This window comes from Protomyctophum bolini (genome assembly GCF_963924005.1).
Source record: "Protomyctophum bolini genome assembly, chromosome: 15".
Lineage (NCBI taxonomy): Eukaryota > Metazoa > Chordata > Actinopteri > Myctophiformes > Myctophidae > Protomyctophum > Protomyctophum bolini.
In genome coordinates, this window is record NC_137876.1 from 17,895,429 (window position 1) to 17,914,962 (window position 19,534).

The window sequence follows — 19,534 nt, forward strand, 5'->3', positions numbered from 1 at the left end:
ACTCGAGGGCGTATTACTGGTAATAACCCAGCAGGTGAAAAAGAAATATACTAAAGTATAGTACATTTATTATATAAATGAAATATAAAAAAATAAATGAAAGTTGTATACTTAGTTGCACTAAAGATATGTTAAAACATATTATAAATATATTTGAATGTACTTCCCCCCACCCCCCGAAAATAATACAATTTTAATTACAAATAAAAGTACAGCACATAGCATTAGCATGCTTTGACAAAAGTATACCAAAATACTTTTAGTACAAAAGTATACCTTCAGTATAATAAACGTACTAAAAGTATATTTTTAATATATTAAAATGCATTACTTTTTCACCTGGGAAGTACCGGTAATAAGATATATTGTCATGTCACAGCCTGAACAATCTGAGAACCCATCGTCTAAAAATAAACAGCGCCCTCTTTTCCTTGAATTAGTTTGACGTGAGTCAACACTAGTCTGTCTTGGGAGACTAGAGCCAGTGTAACGGTCGAGTAGGCCTACCCCACCGTACCCCCTAGCACATAATATACATACCGTACCTTTGTTTGTCGTTTGGACCGTGGTGGTGGTAACGGCGTGCGTGGGTGGTGACATGACACTTCAGTCAGCACTGCAGTCAGTCTTGGATCAAAGCGCCGCGCTGCGCCCAAACGCGCCACAAAGTATCAGGTTCCAGCGCTAGTTGGCGCGTCTCCTCTCCTCCAGATCTCCCCCCCCCCCCCCCCCCCCCCCCCCCCACACACACACACACACACACAGCACACACGCCACACGCACACACACAGCGCGGAAAGAGGAACTAAAATGGCGCTGACTTCTTCTCAAGGAACAAAGAAAAAAGTTTGCTACTATTACGATGGTGAGTGTACGTTATTGTGGTCCGCAGAGAAGCGGGACTCCCCGGACCCTCTCCGGGAACCCTTTCGCGGTTTTATTGACCTGCTCTGGGAGAAATGTCGCTGCATGCAGGTTTCCTGGGATGTGTGTGTGTGTGTGTGTGTGTTCCGTTCACTTCCCTCCTAGCCTCCAGTGAGCTAAAGCTATAGCTGACTGGCTGACTGATCATCTCTCACCATCACTGTCTGATTGGATTGGAAGAAGAATCCATGATCCAGCGTTTTTTTTTTAGGGTCATCTTTGGAGCTTTTCGTTTGCTCTTTTTTATATGAAATGTTCAGAATAACACATCGTTAACGTTTGAGGTAGTTTAATTATTATATTATTTAATTTAATTAACCCCCCCACACACAGAGGAGAGCGAGAGAGAGAGAGATAACAAAGGAGACTGTTATGTGGGACAACCTTATTGACACACACGCGCGCGCGCGCACACACACGCGCGCGCACGCGTACAAAGTATGGTTGGTTAAAAAGCTTCACTTGTGCCGTGCGACGGCGGCGTTTGCCGACTAGCGGCTGGGGCAGATCTAGCTATAGCAGCATTGATTGATTGTTTATTAGATCCGGACCGTTCCGTTACGTGTCTCTTGCAGCTCATTTATTGTCGGCACGCGACGCCTATTAATTGGGCTTTAAAATGTCCCTAAAGAGAAATAGATATGCGCAGAATGCAGGTCTCTTGTTGCCATCAGGCACTGCCTGTCTGTCTGGTCCTGGAGACCTGGACCTGGTGCATGTAGACCAGTGGTTGGTTCTTAAACCTTAATTGAGCATCGAGACCCAACAGAGAAATGAGATGTTTGCCTATCCGGATAGCGAGTAAAGGAGAACTCCTCCTAGCCTTTCTTGGTGTTTAATCACAACAAGGTCTGTATTGAGATCAGACAGAATATAACTGACAAAATGTCATGGAATACAATGTTGTGACATCGTGCATAAAGTGCACATTGTGCATAAAGTGAAGTTGGCCTGTCTTAATACTGGACTATTCACAATGAACAGCACAGGAAAGTCCTACAGTTCAATACAACTGTTGTATTGAACTGTAGGACCTTCCTGTGCTGTTACAGTAAAAGCATTCAATCAACCAACCAATCAGAATAGAAATGGAGACAGCGAGGTTACAGGTACTACAGAATCAGTTGTCACATCACAAATATTTACAGCTAAAACTAGTGGGTGAAATTTGTTTTAGCGTGGTTTGTTAATTCCCATCGTATCGTTTTCTTTCCATAGAAAAGAAAGGGAAGAAGAAGGGGGAAAAGAGAGCAAGAAAGAGATGGAAATTATTATTATTATTATTATTATTATTTTTTTTTCCCCCACATAAACCTGAGAGGCCTACAGTACAGAAGGGTGCGTGAGCAATGAGCATAGCAGCAGGTGCACTGTACACTGTAGAGTCGTGTACATTTATATCCTTATATGGACATTAGTTGGTGCTCGAATTAAAACAAAAATGAACACACAAAAAGTACTGAATACAAATTAGTCAGAAGATTGTTTGTCTGTGTGGAGTTTGCATGTTCTCCCCGTGTCCCCTAGGGTAGGTACCCTCACAAAAAACATGCAGTAATCCTGGTCTCTAAACTGCCTCCCCCTGGCCAGCCGGGGCGCCTGATGGAGGGGAAAGTGAACTGGTTGGAATAACGTGTTCCTTCCACGCGCTACGTCCAACCAGGGAAACTCCCCCCTGTCAGGTGTAAAGGAGCAACTTGGACACTCAGGCATGAAGGAAGCATGAGTTCAAGTCCGTTGCTCTCCCCTTGTCCCCCCATATATGGGGACTAGGTTGGTGGAGGGTGTGTAGAGCCCAGGATCACAGTAGATGATTGACACAGGGGTGAAAAATGGGTTACAAAATCGTGGGATAAAAAATATAAAAAATAAAAGAAGATTGTTTGACCACTTTTATTGAACAAACAGCGCACACCCGTTTTATTAACATGATTATAAACAGTACAGGAGTTACAGTCAAAGGTAATGCTAAAAGGATAACACAAACGCCCCCTAAAATAAATTTAAAATATAAAAACAAACATGTATAAAAATAAATCACTGACAATCTAATCTGATTGGGTAACTAAAATGTCGTCACTCAGTTTATTTTGACTGCGGTTCTTCTGCAACCAACTCTGGCCCTGGTTGGAATCCGAACCGAGGTGTTCTACTTCTAAACACAAAAAAGCCTTATACACAAATAAATTTTTTTTTTTTTTTAATTCAACGTTGTTCGTGTCTGTGTTTCAAGTTTTTTAAATCCTTTGACGTTTTGGTATTTGCTTCTGTCTCAGGTGATGTTATTTGTTTGCGTGTTTCAAGTTTTTAAATCCTTTGACGTTTTGGTCTTTGCTTCTGTCTCAGGTGATGTTATTTGTTTGCGTGTTTCAAGTTTTTAAATCCTTTGACGTTTTGGTCTTTGCCTCTGTCTTAGGCGATGTCGGGAATTATTACTACGGCCAGGGTCACCCCATGAAGCCCCATCGCATCCGCATGACCCACAACCTGTTGCTCAACTATGGCCTCTACAGAAAGATGGAGATCTATGTACGTATACCTCTGCTTTCATGCACTGTTGATTTTGTCGACTAATACTGTGACGAAAAATGTTAGTCGTCGACTACCCTTTTTACTACACGGAAACTACATGAAAACTAAGCTATCATGACTGAAACTAAGGCAAAATATATTGATAATTTCATCAAAAAGCTAGACTAAAATGATTGCAAGGGACTAGTGGACAAAAGATCCAGTATAAGTAAGACACAAGTCATTTTATACTTGCACACTGAAAATAGCCGATCTACGAGTTCACAACTCGTTATGTTGTTAACGTATTATGACGGCATTAAGGCCCGCCAAAATACGTTTTAGCCGACTAAATCAACTGTAGAGTTAGTCGGCTATTTATTTATTTAGCGCTGTGGTTCTCAGGGGGTCCCGACTCCCCAGCTAAATGATAGCTGGGAACCAAATGGACCCTTATTATGGGTCTGTAACTCAGACCCATTAGGTTATTTGTACACTCTCAGCGTTAAATCAACGTTGATTTTACAATATAAATTGGGGTCCCAGAGATAGAAATACCATGGGGGTCCGTAGCCTAATTGCATGTCAAACTGGGGGCCTTGACATGAAAAAGTTTGAGAAGCACTGATTTTGCGTGTCTGTTGCAGCGACCCCACAAGGCTAACGGGGAGGAGATGACCAAATACCACAGTGACGACTACATCAAGTTCCTGCGTTCCATCCGGCCAGACAACATGTCCGAGTACAGCAAACAGATGCAGAGATGTAAGTTTGGCCAGAGGGAGACTGAGGCTGTGGTAATAGTGATCATAGAGTTTGTCCACTAAAACTATGACGAAAAATGTTTCGGCGACAAAATCTTAAATAAAAACTAATTTAAAAAGTAAGCTATGATGACTAATACTAAAAAATAATAATAATACTAATATTAATACTAATACTATAAAAAATAATTCAGACAACCAGGAGAGAGATATTTATGAGCTTAATTTTTTATAGTGTTCCAGTTCCAATTTTCTCTGCTCATTTATTTCTGTCCTCACATACAGTAACTAACAATCTGTGCAATGACTGTATTATCTCTATCCTAATTGGATAAAATTTGATTTGATTTGATTATCTTTATTTTGAAACCTTCAGGTGAAACAGTCAAATAAGATAATAATAAAAAAAACAATATATATATATATATATATATATATATATAACCACAATGCATTTATATTTATTTTTTGCATTTTCTGTTTAATAAAAAGCTGGAGAGACATGGAGACTACTGTTACTGCAACAAACAAATAGCAAATAGCAATGAGTAAAAAAAAAAAATAGAGCTTTTTAACAATTTAATTTTAACCAAAGAAAATCACTTTAAGTGTCTTATTTGCATATTATCCGTTTCTCCACAGTTAACGTGGGGGAGGATTGTCCCGTGTTTGATGGCCTGTTCGAGTTCTGCCAGCTCTCAACCGGGGGCTCTGTGGGTGAGTTGTCTTGATGCGTTCTATACCCTGACATATTTGCCCCCGGAAGAATCATAATCGGAAACATCGTATTTGTTTGCACCGGTCATCCCCGACACCCATCCATACGTCAGTGCAAAAGGAAGAATAAGTCTGCACATCGTTTTGAAAGCTCCCCAAAAACTTTATTTACCAAGGTGGGGTAAAAAAACAAAACACAACGTTTCGGCCTCTGTGGCCCTCGTCAAAATACCTGACGAAGGCCACAGACTTAGGGCCGATTCATACTCCTATTTTACAGCTGTTTCGGCGCTGTAGTGCCGAAATGATTTCGGCTCGTCAGAAATTTTCAGTAGCACCGAAGAGGCGACTTTAGGACGGTATACCGCCGGCCCCCCCGAACCTCAAATGACGTCAAATTGTAGGCTCTACAGCGCCGAACCGACTCTTATTCGCCTCTAAAATAGGAGTATGAATCGGCCCTTATTCTTCCTTTTGCAGTCTGTTCTTTTTTGTTTCGAGCACCCGTTGAATTAACCCAGTATGGGCGTGCACCTCCTGACCACTTTAACCCATCCATACGTCCCATGAGGATGCGAGCGGGTCGACAGTGACTGGCTTCAGTCAACCCGTTCTGTCTCTATGAACCCACTCCGTGAATCGGTGACTGGGCCGCGTGGTGCTTCGCTTGCTTCGTCTGTATTTGTGCAGCGTTTCAAAGCCTTGGGGTAGAAATGGAAAGGTTTTCTATTTCCGGGTTTTCAGGCAGTGAATCTAAATTCGTTGCCGTCCGGAAGAAACCACCTAACTCCATTTTTGAGGTTTTAGATTTTTTTCCTCTTTCATCCATTCATTGTCAATGGGAATTACATTTTGTGTAGGACAAAATGGCCGATTTGCTCATCCACATATGACATCAATTCTCCATTCATTGTCAATGGCATTTAATGTTTGTGTTAGGACACAAATCTACACTATAGCTATATATAGGAGGGGCTAGCGCCTCTCAAAAAATATTGAACCAATGGAAATTATAGATTTCCACTCCAAAATGCTGGAGGTTACGTACTCTGTGATGATCCTGATGCCAAGTTGTTGTGGCTGCGTATGGAAAGTGAAAAGCTAATGAAGTGTAAAAATGGCCAATATGTGTTTTTTTTCCTTTATTACTGTGGGAGAGTGCAATCACTAAGCAACTCATAGCAAAGGGTTGAATTCCAACCACTTGCCATTTTGGCAAATTCTTTGGAGGCGCTACCCACACTCTTAGGCACGATTCATACTACGTAATTTGAGGTTTGGGGGGGGGGGGTACCGTCCTAAAGTCGTCTCTTCGGTGCTACTGAAAAAGTCTGACGAGCCGAAATCATTTCGGCACTACAGCGGTAAAATAGGAGTATGAATGAATCGCCCCTTAGCTGTGTTGCTCATTCCACGAACGCCCGATCCTCACAATCCATACCTCGTTGTAAAGATGATTAATCAATGATTGAAATTATAAAAAATACAATACAAATTGATATTATTAAAGTGGAGAAATAATGGACCAAAGTTAAGTTTCTGAACTTTCTGTTGCCGAGTTTATATTCAAAGACGTGCACACTTTAAATGAAAACGTTCATGATTTCTCTAAAATAGCAGATCTACAAGCTCATAGCGTGGCACGAAGTGATGCACTATGCGTGTCAAAAATATTAGAAAAAAAGGGTATTTATTAAATATGGTATATAATAAAAAAATTGTTCATTGTTTGGTCGTCACTGTGTTCTAGCCGGCGCAGTTAAGCTCAACAAACAACAGACCGACATCGCCATCAACTGGGCCGGAGGACTGCATCACGCCAAGAAGTCTGAGGCCTCGGGTTTTTGCTACGTCAATGACATCGTCCTCGCTATTCTAGAGTTACTGAAGTGAGTATGAAATGAAAGACTGATCACAGCCACCCTGCTATGTTGTCAGTGCCTTGAATTGCATGGATGCTCTCATGCCATTTCTCCCTCCGTTGGGACTCGAGAGCACATGTTTTACCTCTAAAAAAGGTGTGTTTGTGTGTGTGTGTGTGTGTGTGTGTGTGTGTTTAACTTTGTACCGCGGCCATCTTGCCATTGGAAGCTCTCGTTTTCAGTAAAGCAACGTCATAACTACCTCCTGCATTATGTGCAAAAATTCAAGAGAGGTGGTACGCAGGGACGTTGAGTGATATGATATATCCAACGAACACATCCAAACTAAAGATAATTTACCTGCAAGGACAGAAAGTAGCTCATGCCTCATAGCATGTCTACAGTGGACTTTCATGAAACAAACACTTTGCAGATGGATAGAGGATAATTCAAGCTTTTCGTACAGCTGCAATGTTGGTGAGTTTGACGTTGTTTAATACAATCAGATGGGACTTTTCTGTTTGGCTGTACGGGCTGTCAATGGGAAATTGCACTATAGTTACCACCTTGCCATTAACTTATTACGGTCAGTTGTTCTTGTGAAGCACTTTTCTGCTGGACACGCCAACAAGCAGCCAGCCTGTATAGTTGCAGTCGGTTGGTTCTCATTGGCAGCTCGCAGGCTTCAACATTGGCATATTTTCATTTATAAAGCCATTCTGGGTGACTTGCCGTCTTATATTATATCCAAATTCGATCTGGTCCAAAACGGTCTAAACCTCAGGTCAAATGCTTGGCTGCGGTGTGTAGTACCAGCATTCAAATCTGAGGGGGGCAAAAAATGTCTGGCCTTCTTTGGCCCTTGGTCGTGGAATGACCTACAGTCCAGACTAAAACTGGCTTTGAAAGTTCCCTTGAGAACTTTCAAAAGGATCATCTTTGATGTACAATCCAACACTTGCACATGTCTGGATATGTACTAGCCTATGTTTATGCCTATATATCTAATATATCGGCTAAAATCGTGGAGATTGTGTATATTTGTGTAGGCCTATATGGTGTATTTTGCCCTGCTACTAAAAATAAAAAAAAGTAGGACAGGTGACTTTTGTATTTATGCATAGGTATTTTAAGGTGTATTATGGATGTTGTATTTGCTGGTTCAAAATGTAACTTTGATGATGTGGTATTGAAGTGTAACTTTTATTTCTGCCTCTTGGCCAGTTCCCACTTGTAAAAGAGACGCAGTCTCAGTGTGATTTTACTGGTTAAATAAAGGTTAAAAAAAGAAGGGGAAAAAAATAGTGCAGCCTCGCTATGGAACATTGTTTGTGACGTGCGATTTGAGCTTCGTTCACTATTACTTACTATTGATTGCTGAAGACTGGACATGGCGGGAGGGCAGGCCAGCAGGACAGGGAGAACATGCCTGTAGGAGCCAAATGGGTATGAAACGTCAACTGGATTGACAGGATGCGACCACGGGGTGGCGCTGTTGGCTAGTATATATGTGTCTTGTGCATCGACATAGTGGTGGTAATATGTGACCAGTGCCAGTATTTTCAACCACAAGTCGGCAGAGTTGATATACAGTTATATAGTTGAAAATACAATTTATTTCTTTTTTTTGGTGGTTTTCGTTTTTAGCCACATTAACACAGTTGGAACGTTAAAGAATGTTTTTATTCCATCAGAAAGTCGTTTTAGTGTCATTAAGTCGTTGCAATTGCTTAAACAAGTCACTATGTCTAATGTTTTAACCATTGGGTTAAAGGACCACTTCACCACTTTTCAACATATGTTCATATAATAGGTCCTCACTAATAATCATGAAGAAATTGTGATTTTTTTTCCTACTCGGTCTGTGTCTCATAGGAGGGCTGTGGGCAGTTCAGAAACCGTCTTCCAGTGACATCATCGATGGGGAATACAAGCTAATAAAACCTGCAGGCTTTCTAGTCCTGAAAAGTTGCAATGCGAAAATGGAAGCCATCGTTCTCACGATAATGAAAATCTAAATATTTTTGTAAATAAATATTGTTTAAAAATAAATCAGCCTAATGATGATGTCACTGGAAGACGGTTTCTAAACTGCCCACAGCCGTCCTATGAGACACAGACTGAGTAGAAAAAAAATCATGCCATTTTTTCATGAATATTAGTGAGGACCTATAATATGAAGATAGGTTGAAAAGTGGTGAAGTGGTCCTTTAAGGCAGCAATGCTAACCAATGCTAATCATAAAAAGTATTAACTGTCGTGTCCCATGGCTCCAGGTACCACCAGAGGGTCCTGTACATCGACATAGACATCCACCATGGTGACGGCGTGGAGGAGGCCTTCTACACCACGGACCGCGTGATGACCGTGTCCTTCCACAAGTACGGAGAGTACTTCCCCGGCACGGGAGACCTGAGGGTAAGCCTCGTCGTTTTAGAAAACCCTCTTATGACGGTGGTTCTCAACCGGTGCGGGGACCGGTGGTGGACTGTCTGGGGCCAGTTGTCCCAAAGAGAACCTTGTTGTATGTAGATTTTTAGTACTGGGTTCAAACAGATGTGCTCCTTCCTCCCTCTCCTTTTTTTTTATGATAATTTAACCCATTTAGGCCTAAGGCCGATTCTAAAAAACGCCTTCTAAAACCTGACCTAAGTTTTCTGGAAAAACTTCAAATATTTATATAGCAGCATCATCAATTTTTTGTATTCCCGGCCTGAGGGGGTAAGACACCAAAAGGGGTTCCCGCCCAGAATGGGTTTTAAGGAAGGCTTGTAGATCTGCTATTTTCACAATACTTTGGAAACCGAGTTATACTAAATTGAATGCCTCAACTCCTACAATTCCAAGTGCTGGTGCGGTTCCCCATTTCAAATAATGATTATTTGCCTGAAAAGGTTGGGAACCTCACGACACCTCACACACACACACACAAGACACACACACACACACACACACACACAGTCACACACACACACACACACACACACGTGTGTTGAATGTTGAGTTCCAGTAGTGTGCTTGACAGAGAGCTTGTCTCCTGCAGGACATCGGTGCAGGGAAGGGTAAATACTACGCCGTCAACTACCCGCTGAGAGACGGCATCGACGACGAGTCTTACGAAGCCATATTCAAGCCTGTGAGTACATCATGGAACACTGTGGTTCCCAGAGTGGGAGAGAGAGAGAGAGAGTTCCAGGGGGTCCCCATCTACATGATAATTAGGAACCAAATGGACCTGTATGGGTCTGTGACTCAAGAGTGCAAAAATGGAACCAAATGAACTCTTAACGGTTCCATTTGGTTCCATTTGTACACTCTCAGAGTTAAATTAACATTGATTTTACAACATACATTGGGGTCCTAGCCCCGCTCGGAACCCAACGGTACGCAAAGATTCTGACATTTTGGACTATCTTTGACTACCCAGATAGGGTCCCGTAGCAGGTAGCTAGCGCTACATGTTATACGGACGAACATACCATTGTAAACGTCGGCGCTGCGGTTTCCTGACGGGGGGTCAGATGGTCCAAATTAAGCATTTAAGAGCTATAGGAGACAACGGAAACGGCTGAGAATTTTCCGCAGAAGCCGTTGAGTATTTTTAATCTGTGTTTGACCGTTTTGGCAGCTCTGAAATTCTCTCTTCCTTCCTTCCTTGACTTCCTTATTGTCATCCTATTGTACCGCCCCGACACATGGCGAGCTGCGCGTACCTACGTTCCTGCCTCTGATCTGCTCTGTCGCAACTAGCCAGTGTCGGGGGCTGGAGGCGGTACAATGGGATGTCAATAAGGAAGTCAAGGAAGGAAGGAAGAGAGAATTTCAGAGCTGCCAAAATGGTCAAACACAGATTAAAAATACTTGAAATGAAAATGGTTGAAAATCACTGCTGAAGCCGTAAAAAAAATCTTCTCTTATGGGGGTTCCTTAGCATATATATTCTAATGGGGGTCCGCGGGCTAATGAGTGTCAATTTGGGTAACAATTACTTTTCTGGATCCACACGCATGCTAGACAAAATAACCCCTTTTAGGACGGGATTTGTCTCCCAAACGACGTGTAAATACCCGATCTATAAGCTCACGGCTTAATAGGTTAGCTATTTTTTGGCACATGACGACGGCAAATGTGTAGGCATCAGATCCAGACACGAGTCCAGACATTGTGAACAGCCGTTTGGTGTTTGGTGTGGCTGCTGTAGATCATGGCCAAGGTGATGGAGATGTACCAACCCAGTGCTGTGGTTCTCCAGTGTGGAGCCGACTCGTTGTCAGGAGACCGCCTGGGATGCTTCAACCTCACCATTAAAGGTACAGCTTCCCCCCCCCCCCCCCCTTCTATTGTGAGCTTGTAGATCGGCTATTTGTTTTGGCAAACGTTCCCCCCTCTTGAGTAGGGATGCTGTGGTAGGGTTGCAGGTGGTGAACTTGTTATTATTAGTTGTAGTTGTTAGTTTCTTGGGGCTTTTTATTGATAGGTTGAAAGTAGACTGACAGGAAATGAGGGGAGAGATGGGGGGAAGACACGTGGCAAAGGCCGTCGGGACCGGGAGTCGTACCCGCGTCACGCCGCAGTCAGGCTGGCTCAGACGGTTGAGCTAACCGTCCGGGCCATTAGTTGTATAGTTAATGGTTTTAAAGTTAACAGCCGTGTAAAACGGCCGACAGGATGTGTGTGTGTGTGGACACGGCTTTCACGTGTGTCCTGGCAATTTAGAAGGTGTAAAGTGTGTTTACGACATGAACAGCCTGTGGCATTCTGGAGTATAACGGCATTGCAACTTCAAATGGCAGACTAATTCAGATTATTTTGTCTTTCTCATCATTACATCATTATAATTACTAGCCCTTACCCGTTGTGAGATATTTGCCCCCCTCTTGTGGCCGTGGGGGGGTACTGCGCCCGGTGCGTTTTTAATTCAGTAATAAATCTTGCATCCTTTGGTATTCTTCTCCTGATAAACTACACGGTTTGCACACATCTCACCATGCACAACGGCGACAGGTAGCCTGTCCACACATGGACCGCTACTTTGCATTCATATTCATGTCATATTGACAGTACAATACCCATTTTTGCATTTTTTAATCCACTAATAAATTCTTTATAAATAATTAATGTGTCAAATTGGAAAAAGGGCTCCATTAAGACCTCCATATAATTATGGTCCATGCCTGTGTGAAAAGTGGGAGTGATTGGGCCAGCCAATGTTGAGATAAAGCGCTGTCAGGGACATTCAGACAGACAGACAGACATTCAGACATTCGCTGAATTTTAGTATGATGATGTTTAGCCTATCTAATTTAAAAGTGTGCTGTCAAGTTTTGCACACAAGCAATTAAAAAAAATAAAATAAAAACATTTGGCACGTGATTCATTTCATATTATAGTAGTGGTTTCTGTATAATGGCTATGAAATTGATCTGAATGATTTTGATTGAAGGGTTTTCAATACAAATAGTTCCAAATAGTTGTACACATGGTGGTTGTAACTTAATGCTTATCAGTGTTTTGCGAGTGTGAGAAGCGGGTCTTGGAAAGGTGGCTCCCCTCCAAGGGGTACCTGGAGTTTGAGAATCCCTGATTTAGACTGGAGCCCAAACTGGTCCCCGATTAGTCTCGCGTAGCCAGACAAATCAAACGCAGCTTGCGGAGTCAGTTCAGTCAGTCAACCTCAAGGGAAGTTCTTGCCATGCTCAAAGGCCCATGCTATGCTCAAGGGGTTAACATGCTGCATTACTATGTGGGAGTATACGTGTGTACAAGTCTCACACGTCATTCGCCGATGCGGCAGTCAGCTGACTAACTGGGCAGGCTACTTAAGCTCACTAGTCTCCATGCTCTTCCTGCCTTCCTCTGCTCATGGTTTCCAGCTGCATGTGATGTTTTCTCCCACCACCACCCCAGCACCACCGGTGGGCTCTGCTATCTATGCTCCCCACGGGGGGGTTATTGTATATCTATCTCCCTGCTCTTATGTTTTATGTTGTTGCTAATCATGCCGAGCAGGGAGAATTCCAGCAGAGCCGAACGCCAAGTCAAATATCATATGCACACTTGTTACTCATGCTGCAATAAATATTGTTTAATCTATTCGTGAGTTGTCTGACTGAACTATTCCACAATCTCCGAATGAGTCTGGAACTACAGCCCCCGTGAGCTGAGTGACGGAAGCTGCCATTTCCGTACGCGAAGATATATTTTTAAAATATCTTTAGAGATCATTCTTTTATTTCCTTTTCTGCTAAGCAACAAGCTATTTATGCTTAGATGTTTTTTCCATTTATATTTGGATAAATGTTGCGCGGCTGTAAAGTCGAAACGGAAGTGGCGAGGAGGCTCCACTTTATTTAGATTTAGACTGGACCCCACTGGTCCCCGATGGACAGCTGATTTAGGCCTCACTCACACGTACGACACGTGTCCTGTGTCTTCTGTGTGTCACGGCCGCCTCAACGCATTTCCAATGGGAGTCACATCATGGGTTTCATAACGCAACCTTGTTGCGCGTGGCTGTCTTCTGCCCTCCCAAGGTTGTGTCTTCAGACCACGTGACTCCCATGGGAAATGCACTGAGGTCGGCCATGACACACAGGACTCGTCTTATAGGTCTGAGCGAGGCCTTATAGACTGGAGCCCACTCACTCTGGTCCCCTCGACGGACGGCTGAAGCCAGTGTTGTTCTTGCTCCGCCCAGGTCATGCTAAGTGTGTGGAGTACATGAAGAGCTTCAACCTGCCGCTGTTGATGCTGGGCGGAGGAGGCTACACCATCCGCAACGTGGCTCGCTGCTGGACGTACGAGACGGCCGTAGCCCTGGACAGCTCCATCCCCAACGGTGAGTCCTCAGAGCAGCTTGTTACCGTCACTTATTCATAATGATTAATAATCCATTAAAGGCCTGGGCTGGCCGAGCGGTCCAAGCTGGTAACCCAGCCTGGCAGTGTGTCGCTGGTTCGAGTCCCGATCCCCGGCGACCTTTGCCCATTATATCATTCTAGTACAGTGAAGTCACATGAAATCAACTGAGTTTGACTGTGATATCTGCAACGTGGCGGTGAAGCCATTCAAGTAATCGGTTTAGTAATGACATGCAATCATTTCTAATAAGAGCTGTGTTGTATTTATAACTTGTCACATTATAAAAAGGAAACTGATGGATCATTAAGAAATGTCAAGAAGTCTGTTTGTTTGGGGTCAGATATCTTGATGATGAGCATTTACCACCATTTCATTCTGTGCTTCTTTAACCATTATTGCCATAAGTCTTATTAATCAGTTGATATTTGATTGATCTGAGATGAATTTAGACCATGAATGATGGCAATATAAGGCAAGGTGCAGTTATAGGCAGACTGCAAAGTGAATGAGAGCATCCGTTTGTCCACCACTCCCACAGAGCTGCCGTACAACGACTACTTTGAGTACTTTGGGCCGGACTTCAAGCTTCACATCAGCCCGTCCAACATGACCAACCAGAACACCAACGACTACCTGGAGAAGATCAAGTGAGTATGAAGCCCGAACACACACCGGTTGGTGCGCAGCGACGCGCCACAGGCGTTGCCGCGCGGGCAAAATAAGACCAGTGGCGTATCGGAGCGTCAGGCGAGGCGTGAGCGCGCGTCGGACGCCGCCACCGGTGTGCGACGGGTTAATTGGAAATAACGGAGGCGGCTTGTTTTGACGCGCGGCGTTCGCAGACGGTGTGTGTGTGTGTGTGTGTGTAGCCCTTCACTCTGCTCTTCATCTCAGTGCTGCCCGTCAGTGCACGTTAGTGCACGGTGTGAACCAGATATAAAAACCTACGTTTTATTCAGCTGAGGTGCCTCATGCGCCGCTGCGGGGGGCCGATCGCGTCATTTTCAAATGATCGGAATTACAATTTTACAAATTTAGGCATTTAGCAGACGCTCTTGATCCAGAGCGACTTACATTTAAGCAAAAACAAAAGCATGGCATACATCACATATATACGATATACTGTCTTTTTCTTGCACTATAGATGTTTGTTTATGTCTTCTAAGACTGTGAGTGCTCTGAGCTAAATAAATGTCATTGTATTTATACTCTGTATCTATACACGTGACAAATAAACCTGAACCTCTGGCCCAAGACTGTGAAAACTGACTGACGTTGATCAATGAGCATTGTCCCTGTCAAATAATACAATGAATTAAATGCGGCGTTGTGACGTCTCACACACACACACAGGCAGCGTCTGTTTGAGAACCTGCGCATGCTTCCCCACGCCCCGGGGGTCCAGATGCAGGCCATCCCGGAGGACGCGGTGCGGGAGGACAGTGGCGATGAAGAGGAGGAGGACCCCAACAAACGCATCTCCAGTAAGACGCCCACGTTTGTACTATCTGCGTTGTTTTTTTATTAATTTTTTAATCTTTTAGAAATCTTTTAATATATATATTATATTCTCTCAGAGCGAACGTTTTTGACTCAAGTCTTTGCTTCTGGGGGGGGGGGGGGGGGGATCCCTGGAACAACATATTTTCAGATGGGGGTCGGCGAGCAATTACATATAATTTTTGGGGGTCCTGAAATAGTTTTAAAACAACAGATATAGAAACAGGTTTTTCTAGAAAACAGTCATGATTCAGAAGACATGTGTATATGTTGGATGGAGTGTAAAATGAAACCAAATGGACCCTTTCTAGCATGGAATTGTGAACAAAATCGCAATATCGTATCCAACGACAACGAAAAGGTCTTGGGTCCGAAATCTCATCCAAAGGTGGCTCAGACGCCGAATAAGTAATGGACCTTGATATTATGAAAAGGGTCGAAAGCCACTGAATTAGACATTGCACATCATGCTGTGTTCCCTATATGTAATGTCATGTAAATGTATTCCACTGTTTGACTGTCTGTTTTTCCGTTTTGTGTTTCCTGTGAGGACTGTGGATGAAAATTAGCAACTGTGCAACTGTGTATTTACGTCCATGTGACGTCCATTCATGTGCATTGTCCTGTCCACATAAACATATAAAGTAAAAGTAACGAATATGGCAGAGCAGATGGCATAATTCACCCCTGTCCTGTCCTGTACTGTACAGTCCGCGCCCATGACAAGAGGATAGCGTGCGAAGAGGAGTTCTCCGACTCGGAAGACGAGGGCGAGGGAGGACGCAGGAACGCCGCCAGTTACAAGAAAGCCAAACGAACCAAGACGGAAGGAGAGAAGGAGGGAGAAGAGAAGGAGAAGGAGAAGGAGAAGAAAGCTCAGGAGGAGAAGAAAGGTACGGGACCGTTCATTTAGTCTCTGTGATGTTGTCGTTGTTTTAACCTTCGATTGGAATTGTCATTAGTAAAAAAAAAAGGGGCAATGTGTCACATTTCTACTCTGTTACTAGCATAAATAACACGAGGAATGTTGTCAGGAAATGTTTCGAATTAATGTTTGAAAATCATGTCCACACCACAAATAAAATATTTTATGTCAAATATTGTCGATCTCGGTAGTATTTGGAGTGACATGTAACCTTTTCCTCCCCACCACAGAAGTGAAAGAAGAGGAGAAGGTACCAGAGGAAGAGAAAATGGACACAGCCAAGTAAGAGAACCTTATTTGAGCGGAAATAGTTGATCTATAATTAAGCTTACAATAGTCTCAACAACAGATTCTGAGCTGGGCTACAGCAGAGGGCGCCGTTTCTCCTTTTTTTTTTTTTGGGCTGATGGGTTTCCAGATTGCTTGTGCCAAATCACTTTCATAGATGGCTCCATAGACATGTTTGACATGAATGTTGTCATCAGTTCTATATATATCTTTTTTTTTTTAAGGAGTTTAGACATAAAGTGCATAAGGTTAACATAGGCTGTTGTGGATCTTCTAGGCCTAAAGAGGAGTCCAAGACGCCATGAGGCACCCCCTCCTTCCCGGACCCCTTCATGACGCCGTGAGGCCCCCCTCCTTCCCGGACCCCTTCATGACGCCGTGAGGCCCCCCTCCTTCCCGGACCCCTTCATGACGCTGTGAGGCCCCCCCCCCTGTCTGGAGCACCACATGCTCACAAAGGTCACTCATCTCTCTCTCCCAGGCTGGTGCTGCGGTGAAAACCCTTGAAGGACTGTACATTTTAAAAAAACGGACTCGACCCTCCCACAGTGGGAGCCCCACCTATTTTCTAGGACGCCCTTTCACAAATATTCCTGTCCATGAAAGTAAAAATGGGATATTTTATACGTATTCTTTTTTTGGTTTTTTTGTATGCTTTGTCAGATCGTTTGTTCTGAATCTTTCTATGTTATGAAATCTGCTTTTCCTAGAAAAAAGTGTAGTAGTCTTTGGCCTCTATAGCATATTTTACGTTATCCTTTTATACGTCTTTTGGATTTAATTTATTTAAATCATGGATTGTTTTTGTTTTGTATATTTCAGTCCTGTGCCTTTTTTGGGAAAAACGTAATTGTAAAACGTTAAATTGTGTTTTTGCCATTTAACATTGGAACGTATGAATTGCACAGGTCAGATATGATTATTTGAATATACAAATAAATAATTGGCATATTTAATAATTTTATACTTTGATAAAAAAAACCTTAAATAGCGAAAAATTAGCTGCTCTACAAGCTTACAACATGTCACAAAGTGAGATGTTGTAAAGCTTGAAATAGCAGATCTGCTATTTCTGCATCAATCTTTCAACATGGAAAACGGTTATGCCCAAAATAATTATCTCAAATTAAACATTGCGATTAGACGATTGTTCATGCAATCATTGTGACAGGCTTAGCCTTGGACCATCACAAAACACTTCCTGACTGACATCAGTGGGAATTCTTTGCTGCTGGGATTAGATTCCATTGCAGTCGAGACATAAAATTCCATACGTTTAACCACAGGAACCCCCGAGTGTCCCCACACTCTGTGGGGGGGCAAACATTCTGCGAAAATAGCCGACCTACAAGCTTACAATGAAAAGGCGTTTTTGAGCTTGGGGGAAATTAACAGGACCGATGTTTCTCACTAGAAAAGTAGAACGATCACCTCCAACCACTGAAGACGTTCTGTTAACCCATTCTGACCTGAGATCAGATTCATACGAGGTTTCCACTAGGACACACACTGGTCTGATGAACCCATTCTGACCTGAGATCAGATTCTAAAAATGTCAGTCGTTCTTCGATTAAAAAAAGAATAGCAGACCTACAAGCTCGTAGCGCGCCACTCGGTGGTGCGCTATGAGCTTGTAGATCTGCTATTTTTCAATAGCTAAAGCATAAGATGATGCTAACACCAAAAGGGGTTCCCGTTCAGAATGGGTTAACATACTGTACCATACAGACGAGTTAAAACTAGGGTTGCTCCCAATCCGATTCTGATCATTTGATTTTGAGTATCTGCTGATACAGATTTCCCCCCCCGCCCCGATACGATAATATATATTAGAACACATTTATGCCATATCACAATAGTACAATATCCAAAATCAAAGACAATATCCAGTCCAATATTAATATCGGGACGATAGATATCGGCCCCCGATTTCCGGTCACGTGTTCGGATCGGGACAACCCTAGTTAAAACGTTATTATTCACTGAAATAATTGTCGCTTTAATGTTCGGTACATTGTTGTCTTCCCCGGTAAAATGGGAAGCAGACAAAACTGCCACAATTCATTCAATGTTTGTACATATTGTTTTTATTCTGCAACGGGAGGAAAGTTATTCCACCACAGTGCTTGCAAATTTCATTAAAAAAAAAACGTGTGACATATCAGTCTGTATTGTATTGACCACACTTTTCAACCTCAAATAAAAAAAGAAACATTAAAAACTGTTGCGACTTTTGTTCCCGCTTACTAGTCACAAACATACAAGTACATTTAAGTGTAATATTAGTCCATAGTCAAAAAGCCACCTGAGCAGCCATCAGCTGGGCTGGTTCTCGGTTATGCTTTAAATGGAAAATGCCTTTTTTTACCCTTAAAATAGTGATACATGGTTACATAAATTGATTCTCCACCTGTAGCTCCACCTAGACTTCCGTATCTGGACACATCAAGTGATACATGACAAGTAAGATGTTTTGCAGTATTTTGAACAAAAACAGCATTTCAACTTCTGACTTTTCCAAAGCTGCGATAACATAACTGCACAGTGTTTACCTATGGTGCCACTGGAGCACAGCCTGGCTCCCAGCCCTGAATCGCTATCATAAAATTAAAAAAAGTCCCGGCGAAAAGTGTCAGGCTAAATGGAGCAAGCTAAACGCATACGATGTTAGGCTCACCAGATGAAGCGGGGGTTATGTACCGTCCGCACTAACGAAGGAGCTGTTCATGCTCAAGGAGGAGAAAGTCCTTTGATATCTCGAGGTTTACAATTGGCTCATAATGTGCCAAAAGCTAGCTATGTAACTTTGTGCAAGGAAAACTGTGTAAAAAAATACTTGCACACGGTCTAGAGTTGCAGACCCGTAACTGGCATTTAGCTGGGCACACCCTGGAACCCACTCAAGGACCAATGGCACACCCTGGAACTCACTCAAGGACCAATGGGACACCCTGGAACCCACTCAAGGACCAATGGGGGGGGTCCCTGACCCGCTCCCTGGACCCCATGTTGACAAGGTACACTGCAATAATAATAATAGCTTGAATTAATATAGCGCCTTTCATGAACCCCAAAGGACGCCTTACATAAAACAAGAACCAACAATCAACCAAACAAACCAAACAATTAAACAACATAAAACTAGCCTGAGAGAATAGGTGTCTTAACCCATTTTGGGCGGG

General features: G+C 43.0%; 1 protein-coding gene across 6 annotated transcripts; it reads left to right on the forward strand.

The window, feature by feature from the left end:
* The first annotated feature begins 762 nt into the window (after nt 1-762).
* Nucleotides 763-18,483, forward strand: LOC308329291 (histone deacetylase 1). Of its 6 annotated transcripts, XM_080783530.1 has the most exons (17): nt 763-865; nt 3,341-3,453; nt 4,083-4,200; nt 4,842-4,916; nt 6,667-6,805; nt 9,055-9,196; nt 9,822-9,914; nt 10,980-11,088; nt 13,476-13,616; nt 14,178-14,286; nt 14,993-15,123; nt 15,850-16,032; nt 16,295-16,346; nt 16,630-16,658; nt 16,698-16,728; nt 16,778-17,800; nt 18,054-18,483. In XM_080783530.1, the coding sequence occupies exons 1-14, from the start codon at nt 811-813 to the stop codon at nt 16,655-16,657; spliced, it is 1,488 nt and encodes a 495-aa protein (XP_080639656.1). In that variant the 5' UTR covers nt 763-810; the 3' UTR covers nt 16,658; nt 16,698-16,728; nt 16,778-17,800; nt 18,054-18,483. The 6 variants fall into 6 exon arrangements, with proteins under 6 accessions (XP_080639656.1, XP_080639652.1, XP_080639653.1 ...); XM_080783526.1 differs by having other exon boundaries at nt 16,630-16,728; XM_080783527.1 differs by having other exon boundaries at nt 16,630-16,710; nt 16,744-17,800.
* Nucleotides 18,484-19,534: the final 1,051 nt, after the last annotated feature.

Coding starts and splice junctions, on each gene's coding strand:
- LOC308329291 (XM_080783525.1), top strand. CDS start 811: ATGGCGCTGACTTCTTCTCAAGGAACAAAGAAAAAAGTTTGCTACTAT. Junction 866..3,340: donor AGTTTGCTACTATTACGATG/GTGAGTGTACGT, acceptor CCTCTGTCTTAG/GCGATGTCGGGAATTATTAC. Junction 9,197..9,821: donor CCGGCACGGGAGACCTGAGG/GTAAGCCTCGTC, acceptor TGTCTCCTGCAG/GACATCGGTGCAGGGAAGGG.